Below are 18,281 nucleotides of genomic sequence, written 5' to 3'. Positions count from 1 at the left end.
AGAAATCGCTTCGTCTCATTGGTTGAAAATAAAAATTGAGCAGAGTGGTTTGTATCGCCTCGTCTCATTGGCTGAAGGGGAAGGAAATTGAGTCCTAGGTTTTGTATCGCTTCGTCTCATTGGTTGAAAATAAAAAAATGAGTAGAGTTGTTTGTATCGCCTTGTCTCATTGGTTGGAAATAAGAATTGAGCCGAGGGCTTTGTATCGCTTCATCTTATTGGCCTAAAATGAAAAAAAATGAGCGGAGTGATTGCTATCTTCTCGACTCATTGGCAGAAGGAGAGGCAAATTGAGACGAGGGTTTTGTATCGCCACGTCTCATTGGCTGAAGGAGAGGAATATTGATACCAGGATTTTGTATCGCTTCGTCTCATTGGCCGAAAATAAAAATTGAGGAGAGAAGTTTTGTATTGCTTCATCTTATTGGCCGAAGGAGAAAAAAATTGAAGTCGAGTGGTTTGTATCGCTTCGACTCATTGGCTGAAAGGGAAGAAAATTGACACGAGGGTTTTATCTCGTTTCGTCTCATTGGCCGAAGGAGAAAAAATTAAGTCGAGTGGTTTGTATCGCCTCCAGTCATTGGCTGAAGGAGAAGAAAATTTACACGAGGGTTTTGTATCGTTTCATCTCATTGGCTGAAGGGGAAAAAATTGAGACGAGGGTTTTGTATGGCTTGGTCTCATTGGCTGAAGCGCAAAGCCAAGCACTCCCGGCATCCTCCGGCCGGGCGATGCGCGCGCAGCTCCGCGGCCTGTTTCTCTTTCTGAGGGAAGCGCCGGAGTGGAGTTGTCGCCCTTTCCTTGGCTCTGGGCCTGGCCGCGCGGTCTGCCCCTCACCATGCAGGAACTCATCGCCAACGTGGAGCACATCAAGTTCGAGCTGGAGATCGCGGTGGAGCAGCAGCTGGGCGCCCAGCCCCTCCCCTTCCCCGGGATGGACAGTACGCCAGGGCCGGGCTCCGAGGGAGGCGGGTAGGCCTCATCGCGGAGGAAGCTGGCCTTCTTCCCCATCGGGGAAAGGAAGCTGATTATGCCATTCCCTAATTAGCAATTATTACCAATTCTGCAGCACTGCTGGTCACAACTGACCTCCAGTCAGAGCACTATCCATTTTCAAGTACTAATTCCTAATTAGCAATTATTAGCAATTCCGCAGCACTGCTGGTCACAGCTGACCTCCAGTCAGAGCACTTAAGGGCCAGGGCTTCCCACTTTTCCCAGAAATGAAGCTTATTATGCCATTCCTCTTTTTGTAATTGGACACAAACATAAACCAATTCTGGTTGCTATCTAAATCAGGCCTGGGCCAACTTGGGCCTTCTCTCCTTCCAGGTGTTTTGGACTGCAACTCCCACAATTCCTAACAGCCTACCGGCTGTTAGGAATTGTGGGAGTTGCAGTCCAAAACACCTGGAAGGAGAGAGGGCCCAAGTTGGCCCAGGCCTGCTTTTGAGCCCTTCCCAACGTATGTCAACTGTGATCCTGGGCTTTCTTAGTAAGGTTTGCTCCAAGCTGGGGCATTTATTATTATTATTATTATTATTATTATTAACTTTATTTGTTACCCCGCTAACATCTCCCAAAGGACTCGGTGCGGCTTACAAAGGCCAAGGCCCTCAATAAAACAACAGCATAACAAATACAAACAATAAAACTCATAAAGCAAACAAATAAACATTAAATCAATAACAGTAAACATTATTATTATTATTATAACTTTATTTGTACCCCGCTAGCATCTCCCGCAGGACTCGATGCGGCTCACACAGGCCGAAGCCTCAAAACACAGTACAACAAAACACAGTACAACAAAACAATACCTAAAGCAAATTAAAACAGTTAAGCAGAATAAACAACAACAATAACAATACGTCGAGACACTTTAAAAACTGGGCCGGCCAGAGTAGTGGGTACAGGATTAAAAGTGCTGAAGTGGCGGAAGGAATGTGGGATTATAAAGTAAGTGCAGTGTGCGATGTGCAATGATCTTAATTCTACTAAAGTGCTTCTAGGACTTGGTATTGGGGTTCCTAATCTGAGAAGGCACATCGGAACAGCCAGGTTTTCAAATTCTTTCTGAAGACTGCCAATGTCGGGGCCTGTCTAAGATCTTTTGGGAGGGCGTTCCAAAGTCGGGGGGCCACCACAGAAAAGGCCCTGTCTCGCGTCCCCACCAAGCGCGCTTGCGATGCGGGCGGGATCACGAGCAGGGCCTCTCCAGATGACCGAAGTGAACGTGTGGGTTCGTAGATGGAGATAACAATAACATCATGATACATTTAAAAAACTAAGGGCCGGGCCAAATGCAATGAATAAAATTAAAAGTGCTGGACGTGACAGGTGAAATGTAAGGATTTTAGGGGTAGGTGCGATGTGCAGGCAGTCTTAAATCTCTGCCTATGAACCCACCAGGACTTTGAGATCTTCCGGGGAGGCCCTGCTCTCGATCCCGCCTGCTTCTCAAGCTCGGCTGGCGGGGACGAGAGATAGGGCCTTCTCGGTGGTGGCTCCTCAGCTGTGGAACGCCCTTCCTATGGACATTAGGCTAGCACCATTTATTTATTTACTTACTTACTTACTTATATACCGCTGTTCTCAGCCCGAAGGCGACTCAGCGGTTCACAACCAACAAGAACAGCAGAAATTCAATGCCAGATATAAAACAGTTAACAATTCCGCGCAACACACAATAAACACTTACTACAATAACTATTCACTATCGTCTCATCCACAAAAACATAATCCAGACTCGTCAACCATTTTCCATTCCTATGTTCATTACCAATTATTGCACTACAATACTCTAATGGTATTCCGCAAAAAAGTGAAGACCTGGCTGTTTGAGCAGGCGTTCGAATAATTAGTGCAATGATTGGTAATGAACATAGGAATGGAATAATGGTTGACGAATCTGGATTATGTTTTTGTGGATGAGACAATAGTGAATAGTTATTGTAGTGATTGTTTATTAATTGTATGATGTGCGGGGTTGTTAACTGTTTTTATATTGGCATTGAATTTTTGCTGTTCTTGTTTGTTATGAACCGCTGTGAGTCGCCTTCGGGCCGAGAACAGCGGTATACAAGTAAAGTAAAATAAATAAATAAAGTGCGTTTGGGACATGATGCTGGGAGTTTCCTATTCTGGAAAGGCACCCTGGAGCATCCAGGTCTTCAAGCTCCTCCTAAAGACTGCCAACGTTGGGGCTTGTCTGATGTTCTTGAGGAGGGTGTTCCAGAGTCGGGGGCCACCACAAAGAAGGCCCTGTCGCTCGTCCCCACCAATCGCGCTTGCAACACAGGTGGGATCATGAGCAGGGCCTCTCCAGATGAACGGAGAGATCGTGTGGGTTCATATACAGAGTTGCGGTCATGTAGGTAGGCGGGTCCCAAACCGTTTAGGGCTTTGTAGGTAAGCACCATCCCAAACCGTTTAGGGCTTTGTAGGTAAGCACCTGCACCTTGAATTGGGACCGGAAAATGAACAGCAGCCAATGGAGCTCCTTAAACAGGGGGTTGACCGCTCCCTGTAAGTTACTCCAGTTAGTAACCTGGCTGCCACCCGTTGGACCAATTGAAATTTCCAAGCCGTCTTCAAGGGCAGTCCCACGTAGAGTGCATTACAGTAATCCAATCTGGAGGTGACTAAGGCATGGACCACCCTGGCCAGATCCGACTTCACGAGGTATGATTGCAGCTGGCGCATGAGTCTTAATTGTGCAAAGGCCCTCCCGGCCACTGCAGACACCTGAGCTTCAAGCGTAAGTAATGAGTCCAGGAGGGCACCCAGACTGCAGACCTGTGACTTCAGGGGATGTGCAACTCCGTCCAGCACAGGTTGCCACACTATACCTCGATCCGGCTTACTATCAACCAGGAGAACCTCTGTCTTGTCGGGATTGATCCTCAGTTTATTCATCCTCATCCAGACAGCCACAGCGACCAGGCATCGCCCAGTACCCAAGGGGCTTCCTTGGAATTAGGTGGAAAGAAGTAGTAGAGTTGGGCGTCATCCCCATAGAGATGGCACCCAACTCCAAAACTCCGGATGACCTCTCCCAGTGATTTCATGTAGATGTTAAAAAGCCAAACCATGTAGGGCTTTATAGATGACGATCTGTACATTGAATTTGGTCTGGAAACTTATGGGCAGCCAGTGGAGCTTCTTCAATAGTGGCATGGTATACTTCCTATAGCTAGCCCCAGTTAGTAACACAGCTGCCAATCATTGCACAATTGCAGTTTCTGAGCTGTCTTCAAAGGCAGCCCTATATCGAGTGCATTATAGTAATCCATTCTAGATGTAACTAAGATGTGGACCACTGTGGCCAAGTCAGGCTCTTCGTGGTACGATTGCAGGTAATAATAATAATAACAACTTTATTTTTGTACCCTGCCTCCATCTCCTTGAAGGGACTCGGGGCGGTTTGCATATGGCACAGTGTGCCTAGAACAATGCATAAAAATAAACAGAAAATCTATATAAATAAAAATGTAATGTTCGTTTGTGGGATTAACAGAACTCAAAAACCAGTGGGCAAATTGACACCAAATTTGGACAGCATACACCTAACAACCCAATGTATGTCCTTCACTCAAAATTGTATTTGTTGTTTGGGAGTTGTAGTTGCTGGGATTTATAGTTCATCTACAATCAAAAGAGCATTCTGAACTCCACCAATGATAATAATATAATAAAACTTTATTTATATTCCACTCTGTCTCCCCCAAAGGGTGGATGGAATTGAACCAAACGTGGCACACAGGACTCCCATGGCCAACAGAAAATACTAGAAGGGTTTGAGGGGCATTGACCTTGAGTTTGGGAGTTGTACTACACCTCCATCCAGAGAGCACTGTGGACTCAAACAGTGATGAATCTGGACCAAACTTGGCATGAATATTCCATATGCCCAACTAGGAACACAGATGGAGTTTGGGGAAAATAGACCTTGACATTTGGAAGTTTTAGTTACTAGGATTTAGAGTTCACCTACAATCAAAAGAGCATTCTGAACCCCACAAGCGCTCTCTACGTGGGGTTGCCTCTGAAGACTGCCCGGAAGCTGCAGTTAGTCCAACGCTCGGCAGCCAGACTACTAATGGGTGCTGGGTACAGGGAGCACACCACTCGACTGTTACACCAGCTCCACTGGCTGCCAATTAGCTTCCGAGCACAATTCAAAGTGCTGGTGTTAACCTATAAAGCCCTAAATGACTCCGGCCCTGTTTACCTCTCCAAACGTATTCTCCCCCATGAACCATCAAGATTATTAAGATCGTCTGGAGAGGCCCTGCTCTTGGTCCCACCGGCCTCACAAGCGCATCTGGTGGGGACGAGGGCCAGGGCCTTCTCGGTGGTGGCCCTGTGACTCTGGAACTCTCTCCCACCAGAGGTCAGAACCACCCCGTCTATCCTGACATTTAGGAAACAGGTGAAGACGTGGTTATGGAGGCAGGCTTTCGATGAATGAGATAACACCCTAAGATTTGGATGGAAGATGATGTATATTCGATTCTAGAATGACGACTGACCACCGTAGTTTTAAATATATTTGTTATTTTAATGTGTTACTGTAATTGTGAACTATGATATTTTTACTGATTGTATGTGTTTTTATGGTTGGAAACCGGGCTGAGTCCCTCAAAGAGGTGAGAAGGTCGGTATAGAAAACTTTGAAATAAATAAATAATAAATAGAATTGGGGCAAACTTCCCACACAGAACCCCTATGACCAATAGAAAATACTTAAGTCCATCCAGTCCAACTCCCTTCACCAGGCCAAGAAACATAATCAAATACTGTTTACCCACAAGCATAAAGAAATGACATATATTAAAAACCAACACTTTCGCATTACTTTATTTTCCAGATCACCAGACTGGGCCACAGCAACGCGTGGCAGGGGACAGCTAGTACAATATAAAAACAAAGGCAAATAAAACAAAGCTTAAGCTCAAAAACAGCACCCCATAACCTATGATGAGAACTGCCATAAAACACACAAATTTTAACTTGTGCACAAGTTTTAACTGTGAATGCCCTCCCAGTCACTGCAGATACCTGAGCTTCAAGCGTCAGCAATGAATCCAAGAGACCTGTGTCCTCAGGGGAAGTGTAACCCCGTTGAGTTCCGGGGTTACTCTGTACATGGGGTATAACTAACAGCTATTCCCCAAACTCATTTTGCCTGCTAAACTCAAGGACTTGTGATTCTTAAAAAGCCAGTATTCATTCTCATTTCCTTTTTTGTGTTATAAGCCCTCCTCTCAGTGTTTTTGGCTACAGCTAGGTCTTACTGTCATTGCTGGGAGAAAGGTAGATTATAAATTCAAAGAATACATAAAATGGCACAAGAGTTTTGAATTTGGAGTGTTTCTTTTTCTAAAGTCTTCTTAACTATACATCCCTAAATGGCTCAGTGAATTGATCTGGTCAGGATTTTGTTAAAGAGGAAAGCTCTTGAGGAGGAGCATCGAGTACTTTGAACATTTGAAAGTGACAAAGTGATGGGATATTGGGGGTTTCATTCTGCATCTCTTTCTCCACAGAATCAGGAGCTGCTGTTTGCGATTTTTTCTTGAAGTCGGCCTGTGGAAAAGGTAAGCCACTACTATAGATAAGCTATGGTTACTGGGGTATGTCCGCACTTTAAGTACAGTTTCAAACTGGTATTTGCTGTGCAGATGATTATTTAAGAAATCCTGGGACAAGTTTGAGACCTGGATGGTGATGACACAAACCAATGAGCACTAACCATTTAAGGACTTTCTTTTGCATGCTTTTGTGGGTATTTGCTGTCTGGCTGCAGCAGTCTGAAGCTATTAATGAACTGCATTAAATGGTTAGTGCGGATAGGTCCTGAGAGTTTGTAATTGTATTGATCATTCAGTTTGTAGCAGCCTCTGCAATCCTTAATAAGAAGAGGAGGTCACATGCATTGGGTGGAAGGAGAACTTACCACCTGCAGCTTTCTGAATCCTGGCAACCTTTTGATCTTTATAGGCCAACGAAATAAGGTACTAAAAATAAAACTCCACATTGAGTTGCCATGATTTCTGAGCTGGTGCTATGATTTTGAGGAGTGGAGACATACCTTTTTGTTTGTGGATATCTTGGCATTCTGACAGTATGACATCACTGGGTTGTTGTACGTATTTCGGGCTTTAGGGCCATGTTCTAGAAGCATTCTCTCCTGACGTTTCACCTGCATCTATGGCAAGCATTCCCAGAGGTTGTGAGAACAGGCCTTGTGCCCTTACCGGATGGCAAGAGAGCGAGGCAGGCTTCAGGGCAAGCCTTGCGGGGAGGTCCCCGCGCCATGCCCCGCGCCCTCGCCAGATGGTGAGAAAGCGAGGCAGGCTTCAGGCCAGGCGTTGCGCGGAAGCCCCTTCGTCTGCCCCGTGCCCTCACTGGATGGCGAGAGAGCAAGACAGGCTTTGCATGAGGCCAGGTTTTGCGCGAAGGAGCTCTCGCCTGGCTTGCGCCCTTGGGGTGGGGCCAATGGAGGCGGTCTCACGACCCCTGCGAAATGGCCAGGCGACCCCCTCGGGGGTCGCAACCCCCAGGTTGAGAACCGCTGATCTACAACAACCCAGTGATTCCAGCCATGAAAGCCTTTGGCAATACAGTATGACATTACTTCCCATCTTAAAAGAACCTGCAAGAAAAAAGGTTATGTCATGAACTATAAGAAAATATGCAGTTTATATTTATCTTTAAGGTATAACCCAATTCTAGCATGAACATTTCATAGTGATCCCTCCCCTTGGTTCATACAAGGCCTATTCTTTTCAAAGTAGCTGAAGGAACATTAAAACCATTCCCTCTCTCCACGTTCTTCTCGCCTTAGGAGGGATGTGTCCATTCCGGCACATCAGTGGGGAGAAGACCGTTGTCTGCAAACACTGGCTACGAGGGCTGTGCAAAAAGGGAGACCAATGTGAATTTCTGCATGAATATGACATGACCAAGATGCCTGAGTGTTACTTCTACTCAAAATATGGTAAGAATGGCATTGCATCTGACTGTGTCTCACTCTTGCTGGGTATTCTTGACTTATAAAGAGCAGTTTGTGCTAAAGCATTCAAAGTTCTCTACGCTGAAAGTCTCTGTAATCTATTCTAGACAATAGTTCTATAAATAATGTTGATATTGTAATCCTATGTTGCAGAGGCATGCCTGAAGCAGTTCCTGTGTTGTGACTCAGGTCCCAAAGATTGCCCAACACAGCAGATTAAGGGTTAACCAAAGTCTTTAATGAGTCTTTAACAGGCTAGCAGCACTTAACCAGCAATGCTACTTAGCAAAACAAAAGGACCTTCGTGCAGGTAAACAATAACAGAGATAAACCGGATTATCCCAGGACTCAGTCTCAGGGAAAAGGAAAGCTGGAGCAAAAACAAACAGTGGCAAAAGCGGAGTCAAACAGTCCTTGGTCGATAATGGAGACAGGCAACAAACAAAGTCCGGCCGGCAGATGACATGGTCCAGAGACGTTCCAAAAACAGGGGCAAGGCGAAGTCACTCACGTAGTTCCAATCCGAAGTCAAGGTACACGAAGACAAGATAGCTGGATTCCCAGGACCCAAATGGAGGTTAGGCAGAACAAGACACTCGATACAACGCTTTGTCCTCTGCAAAGCTACACATCCCAAAACCCCCATTTTATTAGCAATCGCTATCGCTAGATTGATCCTCATCACTAGCATCTGGGTCATTTCCTTCAGCTGCTGGCTCGGTACTCCGCCATCTCTGCCAGCGTTGATCCAAACCAGGATCCTGCCAAGATGTACCTGCCTGCCATGTATCTTGGAATCCCTCAAACTCATCACTAGACGTGGGCTGTGTACATATGTCCTGAATTTCCCTAACCCGAGTCCAGTCCAATTCCTCCTCCATGTCCCCATTACTGGCTTCCAGTTCATCTGAACTGGAATTGTCAGCTGTATCTTTAAGCCGTTTACTCATAGTTTCTTCATCACTATCAGACTCACTGGCAACTCGCTTTACTCCCCGGTAATCCAATTCCTCCAAATCCTCGGGTCCAAACCCTGCAAAACCTTCCGTGTCGCTAGGTGCCAAAATAATATCTCGAATACACTTCAGCTGACACTGATCCAGCTCTGACTCAGCATCACTCCTCCTTCTCCTACAACCGGTAGTAGTTTCACTGCCAAGACGCTGAGCCTCAACATCCTGAGTTTTGAATCAATCATGTACTGGCTTTCTACTTGGAATAACTGAAACTTTGAATATTGTGCATGCCTTTTCCTCCTAGTTCTTAACATATGTTGTTCAGGCTCATAATTAGAGTATTAGGTGGACAAAATAAGAGAAAACATGAAAGTTAATGTAGACAGTAATCTAAGATGCAGATAGAGATGGTTATGGAATGAAGCTTGTTTGCTGAGAATGGTATGTTCCCCGTGTGAGTCCTAGTGCGATTGGGAGATCCTCTCCTGAGGTTTCTAAAAGGCAAAAAATAATATGTCTGTATTCATTTTGAATCCTGACTAAATATGACTTTGCATAGTGGACTTTGATCATTTGTCTTCTTACTATTAGAGTTTTGTGAAATGTGCCATTCCAAGTTAAATTGTCTATACAAAGCGGCATTGAATGTTTGCCGTGTATGTGGACTGTGACCCAGCCGGAGTCCCCTTCGGGGTGAGAAGGGTGGAATATAAATAAAGTGTTATTGTTATTATTATTACTTGAAACACAAGATGAGTCCACAACAGACACTCTGCTGGCTGTTGAATTGGATCACACGTCGGACATTTCCCAAGTGTCTAGGAATGTGTGATATATCGGCGAATAATACGTGCAGATCCCAGTAAGGTGGCCTTCTGGAGCTGGCAGAGGTAATTTTGTCAGCGCCGGTTGTGTTTAAGTGCAGGCCAAGGTCTTGAGGCACTGCACCCAGTGTGCCGATCACCACTGGGACCCCCTTGACTGGCTTGTGCCAGAGTCTTTGCAGTTTGATTTTTAAATCCTCATATTGTGTCAGCTTTTTAGTTGTTTCTCTGCAATCCTGCTGTTGCCTGGGATTGCGACATCGACGATCAATACAGGGTTAGTCAAAATGCATAGGCCAATAAGCCATTCAATTGAATGGCTTATTGGCCTATGCATTTTGACTAACCCTGTACTTTGTTTTTTAACACGATTGTGAGGTCAGGAGTGTTGTGCTCCAAAACTCTGTCTGTCTGAATCCAGAAGTCCCAGAGGGGTTTGGCGTGTTCATTCTCTGTAACTTTTTCCGGCTTGTGGTCCCATCAGTTCTTTGTCGCAGGCAGATGGTATTTGTGGCACAAGTTCCAATTAATCATCTGAGCAACGGTGTTGTGCCTCTGCTTGGAGTCTGTCTGCGCGATCTTCTTGCAGCAGCTGAGGATGGGATCTATTGTTTCATCTGTTTCCTTGCAGAGTCTACATTTGGGTTTATTATTATTATTATTATTATTATTATTATTATTATCTAAAGGCCAGTTTAGGTTTCTAACTAGAAAATTTCTTAACAATAGATCTGAGAGTGTTTTAAGTTTCCAAGATTAAACCGCTGTGCTCCTCTAAGTGGAAAGAGATGGAAAGCAATGGTTATTTGGATAGTAAAGGACATACGTGTAAATTATGTCTAATTCTATACCATTTTGCGGGACCATTCCTGATGCATGGCGTGTGCTTGTCTACTGCAGGGGAATGCAGCAACAAGGAGTGCCCGTTCTTACACATTGATCCAGAGTCTAAGATCAAAGATTGTCCTTGGTATGATCGAGGATTTTGTAAACATGGTACGTATATGGAATATTACTTTTGGTTCTGATGCACTGTGTGATTTCTTTAAAGCAGGCCTGGGCAAACTTTGGCCCTCCAGGTGTTTTGGACTCCAACTCGCTGTTAGGAATTGTGGGAGTTGGAGTCCAAAACACCTGGAGGGCCAAAGTTTGCCCAGGCCTACTTTAAAGTGTCTTCATTCTTTACATTTCTTGCAATTGTGTATGGTGACCATACCATTGTATCTTGCAGGTCCGCTCTGCAGACACAGACACACACGACGTGTGATTTGTGTCAATTATCTGGTGGGCTTCTGTCCAGAGGGCCCTGCCTGCAAATTCATGCAGTGAGTACACTTCAGGATTATCTCCTCACTAAACATAAACTCTATCTATCTATCTATCTATCTATCTATATCTTATGCCACACATTGGCCTATACGTGTTCTTATAAAAGTTCCTCCTATGTTGTAGTGAATTCCCTAACTTTTAAGCTTGGAAAAGCTAGAAAAGTAGGCCCAGGAAATTTGGCAGCCATTTTGGAAAGAGTGCAGGGGGCATCCATTTTAAATCTCATTTCCTGAAGGGGGCATGCTTAGGTACTTGGTACTTGGAGGGAAATGAGAGGAGTTAGTGATTGGCTGGGAGAGAGAAGAAAAAAGGAAAAAAATGGACTTTAAGGTGACGTTTTAAAACCCTGTCAACTCAGATTGAATCTGGGTGTCAAAGGAGAAGGAGTTCGGAGTTGAGAATGGAGAAGAGATGAGAGAGGCCTAAAGTGGTCCGTTAGCTAGCAGAGATATCTAGTGGGAAGATTATAGCTCTTAGGGAAGATAGCTGGGGAGTGGAGAGACAGATCCCAGAAGAGAAGGACTGTCTGTGTGGAGTTTGGGGTTACTTTCAGAGAAGCAATCCTGTCAGTAATCTCTGGAGGGAGAATAGAGTGTAACTTGGAACTAAGTTTTTGAACTGAAAAGATTATTTCTTTAAAATATATGCTGCCACCATTAAACCTTTGACTTCTTCAGTAATTTGCTTTTAAAACTTCCTGTACAGAGGCACACGTGAGACAGATGTTGTGAACAATAAAATAATGTTTATTTAAGAGATCTTGAACAAAATAAGCATTAAGCTTAGTTGGTTTGAAGTACTGACATAAAGAAACCACACGCATTTAAGTCACTACTTCAAACCAACTAAGCTTTAATGCCTATTTTGTTCAAGATCTCTTAAATAAACATCATTATTTTATGAAATCTTTCACCTTTACCTATACTCAAGTCAGCACTACATTGCAAATAAGCTGACTCCTTCCTATTTGTTTTCTTCACTCTTCACATAAACATTGAAAACATGATTGTATGGAACATCCTAACTTCAGTATTCAATATTCATATCCATGTAGTCATGCTGGCCACATGACTTTGGAGGTGTCTACGGACAACACCGTCTCTTCGGCTTTGAAATGGAGATGAGCACCAGAGTCGGACACGACTGGACTTAATTTCAGGGAAAACCTTTAGCTTTACCTTTTATATTTTCTTTTAAAAACAGCCCCCGATTTGAGCTTCCCATGGGAACCACAGACCAACCCCCACTGCCTCCACCAACGCAACCACAGCAAAAGGTATGTAGATTTTCAGGTGCCTGCTCCAAACTTGAAATTATCTGCCAAATGTCTGAGTTTGCATTTCTTTCTTCTTTGTAAGATGGGTTCATTGAAATAGCTTGAGCCAGTCTCTACCAGATGGTCACAGTTACTTACACAATCCCTCGTAGTCCGAGGGTGATGGTCCTCCAAGTCTTGGTATTATATCCCACAGTAGTTAATCGTAAAGCTTAAGGGAATGTATGCGTAATGGATAGTTTAAAGCTAGGGACTGTGGCGCAGCTGGCTGCTTTAAGATCACTACTGACCAAAAAGTCATGAGTTCGAAACCAACCCGGGTCGGAGTGAGCTTCCAACCAATTTGTGTAGCTTGCTGTTGACCTTTGCAGCCCGAAAGACAGTTGCATCTGTCAAGTAGGAAATTTAGGTACCGCTTATGCGGGGAGGCTAATTTACGAGGCCATAAAAATCTCCAGCAAGCATGCCAAGAATGAGGAAGTATTTAATCAGTTTCACAAATGGACAGTGAAGCGACAGCTCCCCTGGTGGCCAGAATAACCTCATGAAAAAAGCCGGAATGTTAAATAGCCTCTGTGTGTCTGTCTATATATGTTGTGTGTCTATGGCATTGAATGTTTGCCATGTATATGTACATTGTGATCCGCCCTGAGTGCCCTGCGGGGTTAGAAGGGCGGAATATGAATACTGTAAATAAATAATAAATAATAATAGTTTTCTGATGAGCAATTACGATGTGTATGGTTGTTTTTCCTCCTCAGCCAAACAACAACCCGCCATTGCAAAGGTCGTCCTCCCTCATCCAGCTCACAAGCCTGAACTCTTCTCCCAACCAACAGCGGACTCCTCAGGTCATTGGCGTCATGCAGTCTCAAAGCAATAGCATCGGGAACAGAGGCCCTCGGCCGCTGGAGCAGGTCACCTGTTACAAGGTATGTTGCCGGTGCCTTTTGTCATAGGGGAAGGGTTGAATGGAAGGGTGGGAATCCTGTGCCCCAAACTCAGAGGTCTTTTGGTGTTATAACCATACTCATGTTCTTCCTCAGTGAAGATTTCAGTTTCCAGGTGGAAGGCAGCCCTGGTCAGGGTTGGCTTGACATGCCTTCTTCCTCTTGGTGCATTATTTATTTATTTACAGTATTTGTATACACATAAGTAATGGCAAAAATTCAATGCCAGTACAAACAATTACAATTATACACTACAATTAGACATAAATTAAATTAAAAATACATCCATGAGAAATAAATAAACTTTATTTCTCAATTTGTACCTCTTTGAATTCCACAGCACTGCTGGTCACAGCTGACCTCCAGTTATTGCTCTCAAGGGCTAAAGCTTCCCAGTTCTCTATTGGTGTCCATGCCACTGTTTTTAAGGTTGGCTGTAAGCCCATCTTTCAATCTCTTTTCCTGTTCACCAGTATTCCATTTTCCAATTTTGAGTGGGAAGTATAGTAACTGGGTTGTTGTAGGTTTTTTCGGGCTATATGGCCATGTTCTAGAGGCATTTTCTCCTGACGTTTCTCCTGCATCTATGGCAAGCACCCTCAGAGGTAGTGAGGTCTGCTGGAACTAGGAAAAAGGGTTTATATATCTGTGGAATGACCAGGGTGAGACAAAGGGCTCTTGTCTGCTGGAGCTAGGTGTGAATGTTTCAACTGACCACCTTGATTAGCATTTGATTGCCTGACAGTGCCTGGAGCAATCTTTTGTTGAGAGGTGATTAGATGTCCTTGTTTGTTTCCTCTCTGTTGTTGTGCTGTTGTAAATTTTGAGTTTTTTAATACTGGTTGCCAGATTTTGTTCATTTTCATAGTTTCCTCCTTTCTGTTGAAATTGTCCACATGCTTGTATAGTAATTGCTTTGGGAGGTGGTGATCTTTGGGCATTTGGACAATGTGGCATTTGGTGCAGTGGAGCTGATGGTGTAGGAGCATCGCGGCAATGCTGGTGGTCTTTGCTTCTTTGTCCACCTGTCTTCTCAAGAGATTTGCAGGATATTTTTGGAGGCAACGCTGATGGAGTCGTTCCAGGAGTTGAGTGTGACCTCTGTAGACCAACCATGTTTCTCAGGCATATAACAGGGTTGGGAGGACAATAGCTTTATAAACAAACACCTTGGTCTCCCTAAGGATGTCCCGGTCCTCAAACACTCTCTGCTTCATTTGGAAAAATGCTGCACTCGCAGAGCTCAGGCGGTGTTGTATTTCAGTGTCAATGTTGACTTTTGTGGAGAGGTGGCTGCCGAGGGAGCGGAAATGGTCAACATTTTCTAATGTTACATAATTAAGCTGTATTACAGAGGGATTGTCAGTTGCCTTTTGCTGGAAGAGCACTTTGGTTTTCTCGATGTTCAACAAGAGGTCGAGCTTTTTGTATGATTCTGCAAAGGTGCTTATAGAGTGCTTGTAGGTCTTCTGAATGCGCACAGACTACATTATCATCGGCATATTGGAGTTCTGTAACATGTTGTTGTGTCTCTGGTTTTGGCTTTCAGTCTGCTGAGGTTAAATAGCTTGCCATCTGTCCGATAGATGATTTTCATTCTGGTGGGAAGCATCCCTACAACAAGATGAAGATGGAAAATAAGATTTTGATTTTCAGTCTGCTGAGGTTACGTAGCTTGCCATCTATCCAATAGATGCTTTCCACTCCGGTGGGAAGCTTCCTATCAACAAGATGGAACTACCATAGCAATGAAGATGGAAAATCAGGTTGGGGCTGTGCAGAAGTCATTGATACTATGTATGTGTTTAACTGTTAGAGTATATGTTTGTATTTGCAACAATAGCTAAAACTAGAGTTATCTGGTTTGAATCCACAGTGAGCGTTGCCAAGGAGACCAGGCAGGCTAGCTCAGGAGAGTGAGAAGTGGGCGGAGCCAAGCAGGAAAAGTTATGTGCGTCTTTGGAAAAAGGGGCTGTGTGAGTGTGGAGGCTTGAAAAGCCTGGGAGAGACGTGTGTGTGAGCAGCTGGAGGTTTTTCAGTCTAGAAGGGCTGAAGAGAGAAACCTGGCCAGTTTCTTTAGTCAAGGAAGACTAAAGGGAGCTTGTTAAGATCCCTAGTCAAGGAAGGACTAGAGATCAGAGATTTGATCAAGGAAAGATCAAATTGGAAGGCTATTCATAGTAGGAAACGTTGTTCACTAAAGAGCTTCACCTCAGTAAAAGTTGGCTACGAGCTGTGTTATTTGGAAGAGTGGACTGTATTACAAACCAAGTGATATTCAAAGTTCTATAAGTAATTTAACAGCCTGCAACCATATGCTTTGTACACAATAAACTTGTTATCTTTTGTTGAAGACCGTCTTATCTCAATTAATTTGCGTCTGTACAGCCAGATCTCATCGGTGGTACCTCAAATACCTCACGTTGGTGGCAGTTACCTTAATTTACAAGTAATAATTGGCCTCCTCTATAATATATTCTTATACACAATTGAGGCCTGAGATTAATTCCCTCCATAATCATCCACACCTGTACAATTGGTTCGCGGGTAACTACACATCCCTGTTTGACAGCTGATTCCACCTTAAATAGATCACTTTGGGGGCCATTGCTGTCCAAGACTGTTGCCATCATGTCATCATGGATGCTCACAAATTGTCAGGGCATCCGAGTTTTTGGAGGATGGTCCAAAGAACACTGCAATTCACTGTGTCAAATTCTTTCGTACTATTATAAGGGACTGAAGCATAAAGGACAGTCTGATTATGTTGTTTCTTTTGAAGCCTTAGGATAAGTTTCTTCCAAATGACCCATTTATTTATTTATTTCGGGTATTTCTACCCCGCCCTTCTCAACCCCCGAAGGGGGACTCAGGGTGGCTTCCAACCGGCATACGTTGATGCCTACAATTCACACAGTAAAATACATAGTAACAATAAATTATAACAGTTAAAACATTACATTAATACAATAAAAATACAATAAAATGCCAGCCTGGTGGCCATCGTTTTGCCAAATCCGTAATTAATAAATTCATTTCACTTATCACAGTCCGTTTCCAAAGCTTTAGTGGTCATTGTCCATTGTCAGTCTGCCAGGTCCCATATCCATGTTTTTAATTTCCTTTTGAAAGAGAGGAGGGATGACGATGATCTAATTTCCCCAGGGAGTGAATTCCACAGGCGGGGGGCCACCACCGAGAAGGCCCTGTCCCATGTTGCCTTTTTCAGGGCACATCTGCACTTTGTACTCTTTTGTATCTTTCTTTTCAATCTATAGATTGCTTAAAATAAATTCCCTTTCTTGGAATCTAAAGATTTCAGCAAAGATTATAACTTAATGTGTATTGATTTTATGTTTTCTTTTTTCCCAACAGTGTGGTGAAAAAGGACATTATGCCAACAGATGTACCAAAGGACATTTGGCCTTTCTTAGTGGACAATGAGCCGTGATGAAATTGTACAGCACTTTTTTTTATGGGAGCCGGATTGTATATACCACTTTCTTGGAACTGTTTCACGTCTTCTGAACGCCTGTCTCGAAAGGACTGGTTAACTGTGAACAACTGATCTGTCGCCTTCTTTTTGTATGTCTTAAGGAAACAAGATACAGCTATTTAAGGACAAACAATAGCTTGTATTTGCCTTTGTTTGTGGAGAAATTGGGTGAAGACAAACCTAATACATATGTCTCCTTACGACCAGTGTGCGGAACAGGCACTTATTCTTTGAGTATGTTTGGCCCGAAAGCCTTCAATTTTTTTTTCAGTCTTTGGTTGAATGGCAAAATACACAAGACAAGGTATGTTACACAACTTCTAAGGTGTTTGGTACAAGGATTTCTGGTGGGAACAGTTTACTTAGCTACCTGCAGCAGTCTCATTTTATGTTTTGGAGGAAGGAAATAGGGATTCACTGCAAAGTTATCTGCATCTGGATAAAAGTAGAGGGATTGCCTTTGAATTATGTCAAGATAGAAGCTTGCAAAGGCCTTTCCGTGCCCAAAGGAGAAGCAAGTATAGACTTAAGAAGACAATTGGTAATATTGAATAAGCCTCATACACATCTGATCTGTAAGAACCAAAATCAAATTGATTCGAGCCTTAGAAGCCATTCCCAATATAGGAAGGGTGAAAGAATACATTCACCAATTTGGTCCTCTCCATTTGTCACTTTCGTCCAAACTGCGTGGGGATAAAAGGCTTATACACCTGATCTGAAGACAATTGGTAATATTGAATAAGCCTCATATACGTCTGATCTGTTAGAACCGAAATCAAATTGAATCCAGCCTTAGAAGCCATTACCAATATAGGAAGGGTGAAGGAATATTTACCAATTTGTTCCTCTCCATTTGTCACTTTTGTGCAAACCCTGTGGGGATAAATACAGGCTACGTATAGTCCTTGCCTTTCATTTTTTATTTTGCTTTTTGGGCAATTTTTACCCCTTATGCTACAAGTAAATGAAAATATGTCTCACTGTCCCAGAAGCTTTCCCCAGCATCTCTTTTTCCAGCTAAGATGGCACGTGGAAGATATGCAATGGCATGTCCGGTCACCATTTTGGCCAAAGTACATGTGCAAAGTATTGTCGAAGGCTTTCATGGCCGGAATCACTGGGTTGTTGTAGGTTTTTCCGGGCTATATGGCCATGTTCTAGAGGCATTTTCTCCTGACGTTTTGCCGGCATCTATGGCAAGCATCCTCACTACCTCTGAGGATGCTTGCCATAGATGCAGGTGAAACGTCAGGAGAAAATGCCTCTAGAACATGGCCATATAGCCCAGAAAAACCTACAACAACCTACATGTGCAAATAGGTTCTTGTAGGTTTTTTCGGGCTATAGGGCCATGTTCTGGAGGCATTTCTCCTGACGTTTCGCCTGCATCTATGGCAAGCATCCTCAGAGGTAGTGAGGTCTGTTGG

At 43.8% G+C, this 18,281-nt stretch overlaps 1 protein-coding gene across 1 annotated transcript; it reads left to right on the top strand.

The window, feature by feature from the left end:
* The first annotated feature begins 733 nt into the window (after nucleotides 1-733).
* LOC137095524 (cleavage and polyadenylation specificity factor subunit 4) lies at nucleotides 734-17,067 on the top strand. Its single transcript, XM_067462284.1, has 8 exons — nucleotides 734-941; nucleotides 6,552-6,602; nucleotides 7,853-8,005; nucleotides 10,701-10,796; nucleotides 11,032-11,125; nucleotides 12,333-12,405; nucleotides 13,167-13,337; nucleotides 16,731-17,067. The coding sequence occupies exons 1-8, from the start codon at nucleotides 839-841 to the stop codon at nucleotides 16,797-16,799; spliced, it is 810 nt and encodes a 269-aa protein (XP_067318385.1). The 5' UTR covers nucleotides 734-838; the 3' UTR covers nucleotides 16,800-17,067.
* The last annotated feature ends 1,214 nt before the right edge of the window (nucleotides 17,068-18,281 follow it).

The sequence above is a fragment of the Anolis sagrei genome, chromosome Y (assembly GCF_037176765.1).
Source record: "Anolis sagrei isolate rAnoSag1 chromosome Y, rAnoSag1.mat, whole genome shotgun sequence".
In the NCBI taxonomy this organism is placed as follows: domain Eukaryota; kingdom Metazoa; phylum Chordata; class Lepidosauria; order Squamata; family Dactyloidae; genus Anolis; species Anolis sagrei.
The sequence above is the reverse complement of the archived record's forward strand: the minus strand, read 5'-3'. Positions and strand labels throughout refer to the sequence as shown.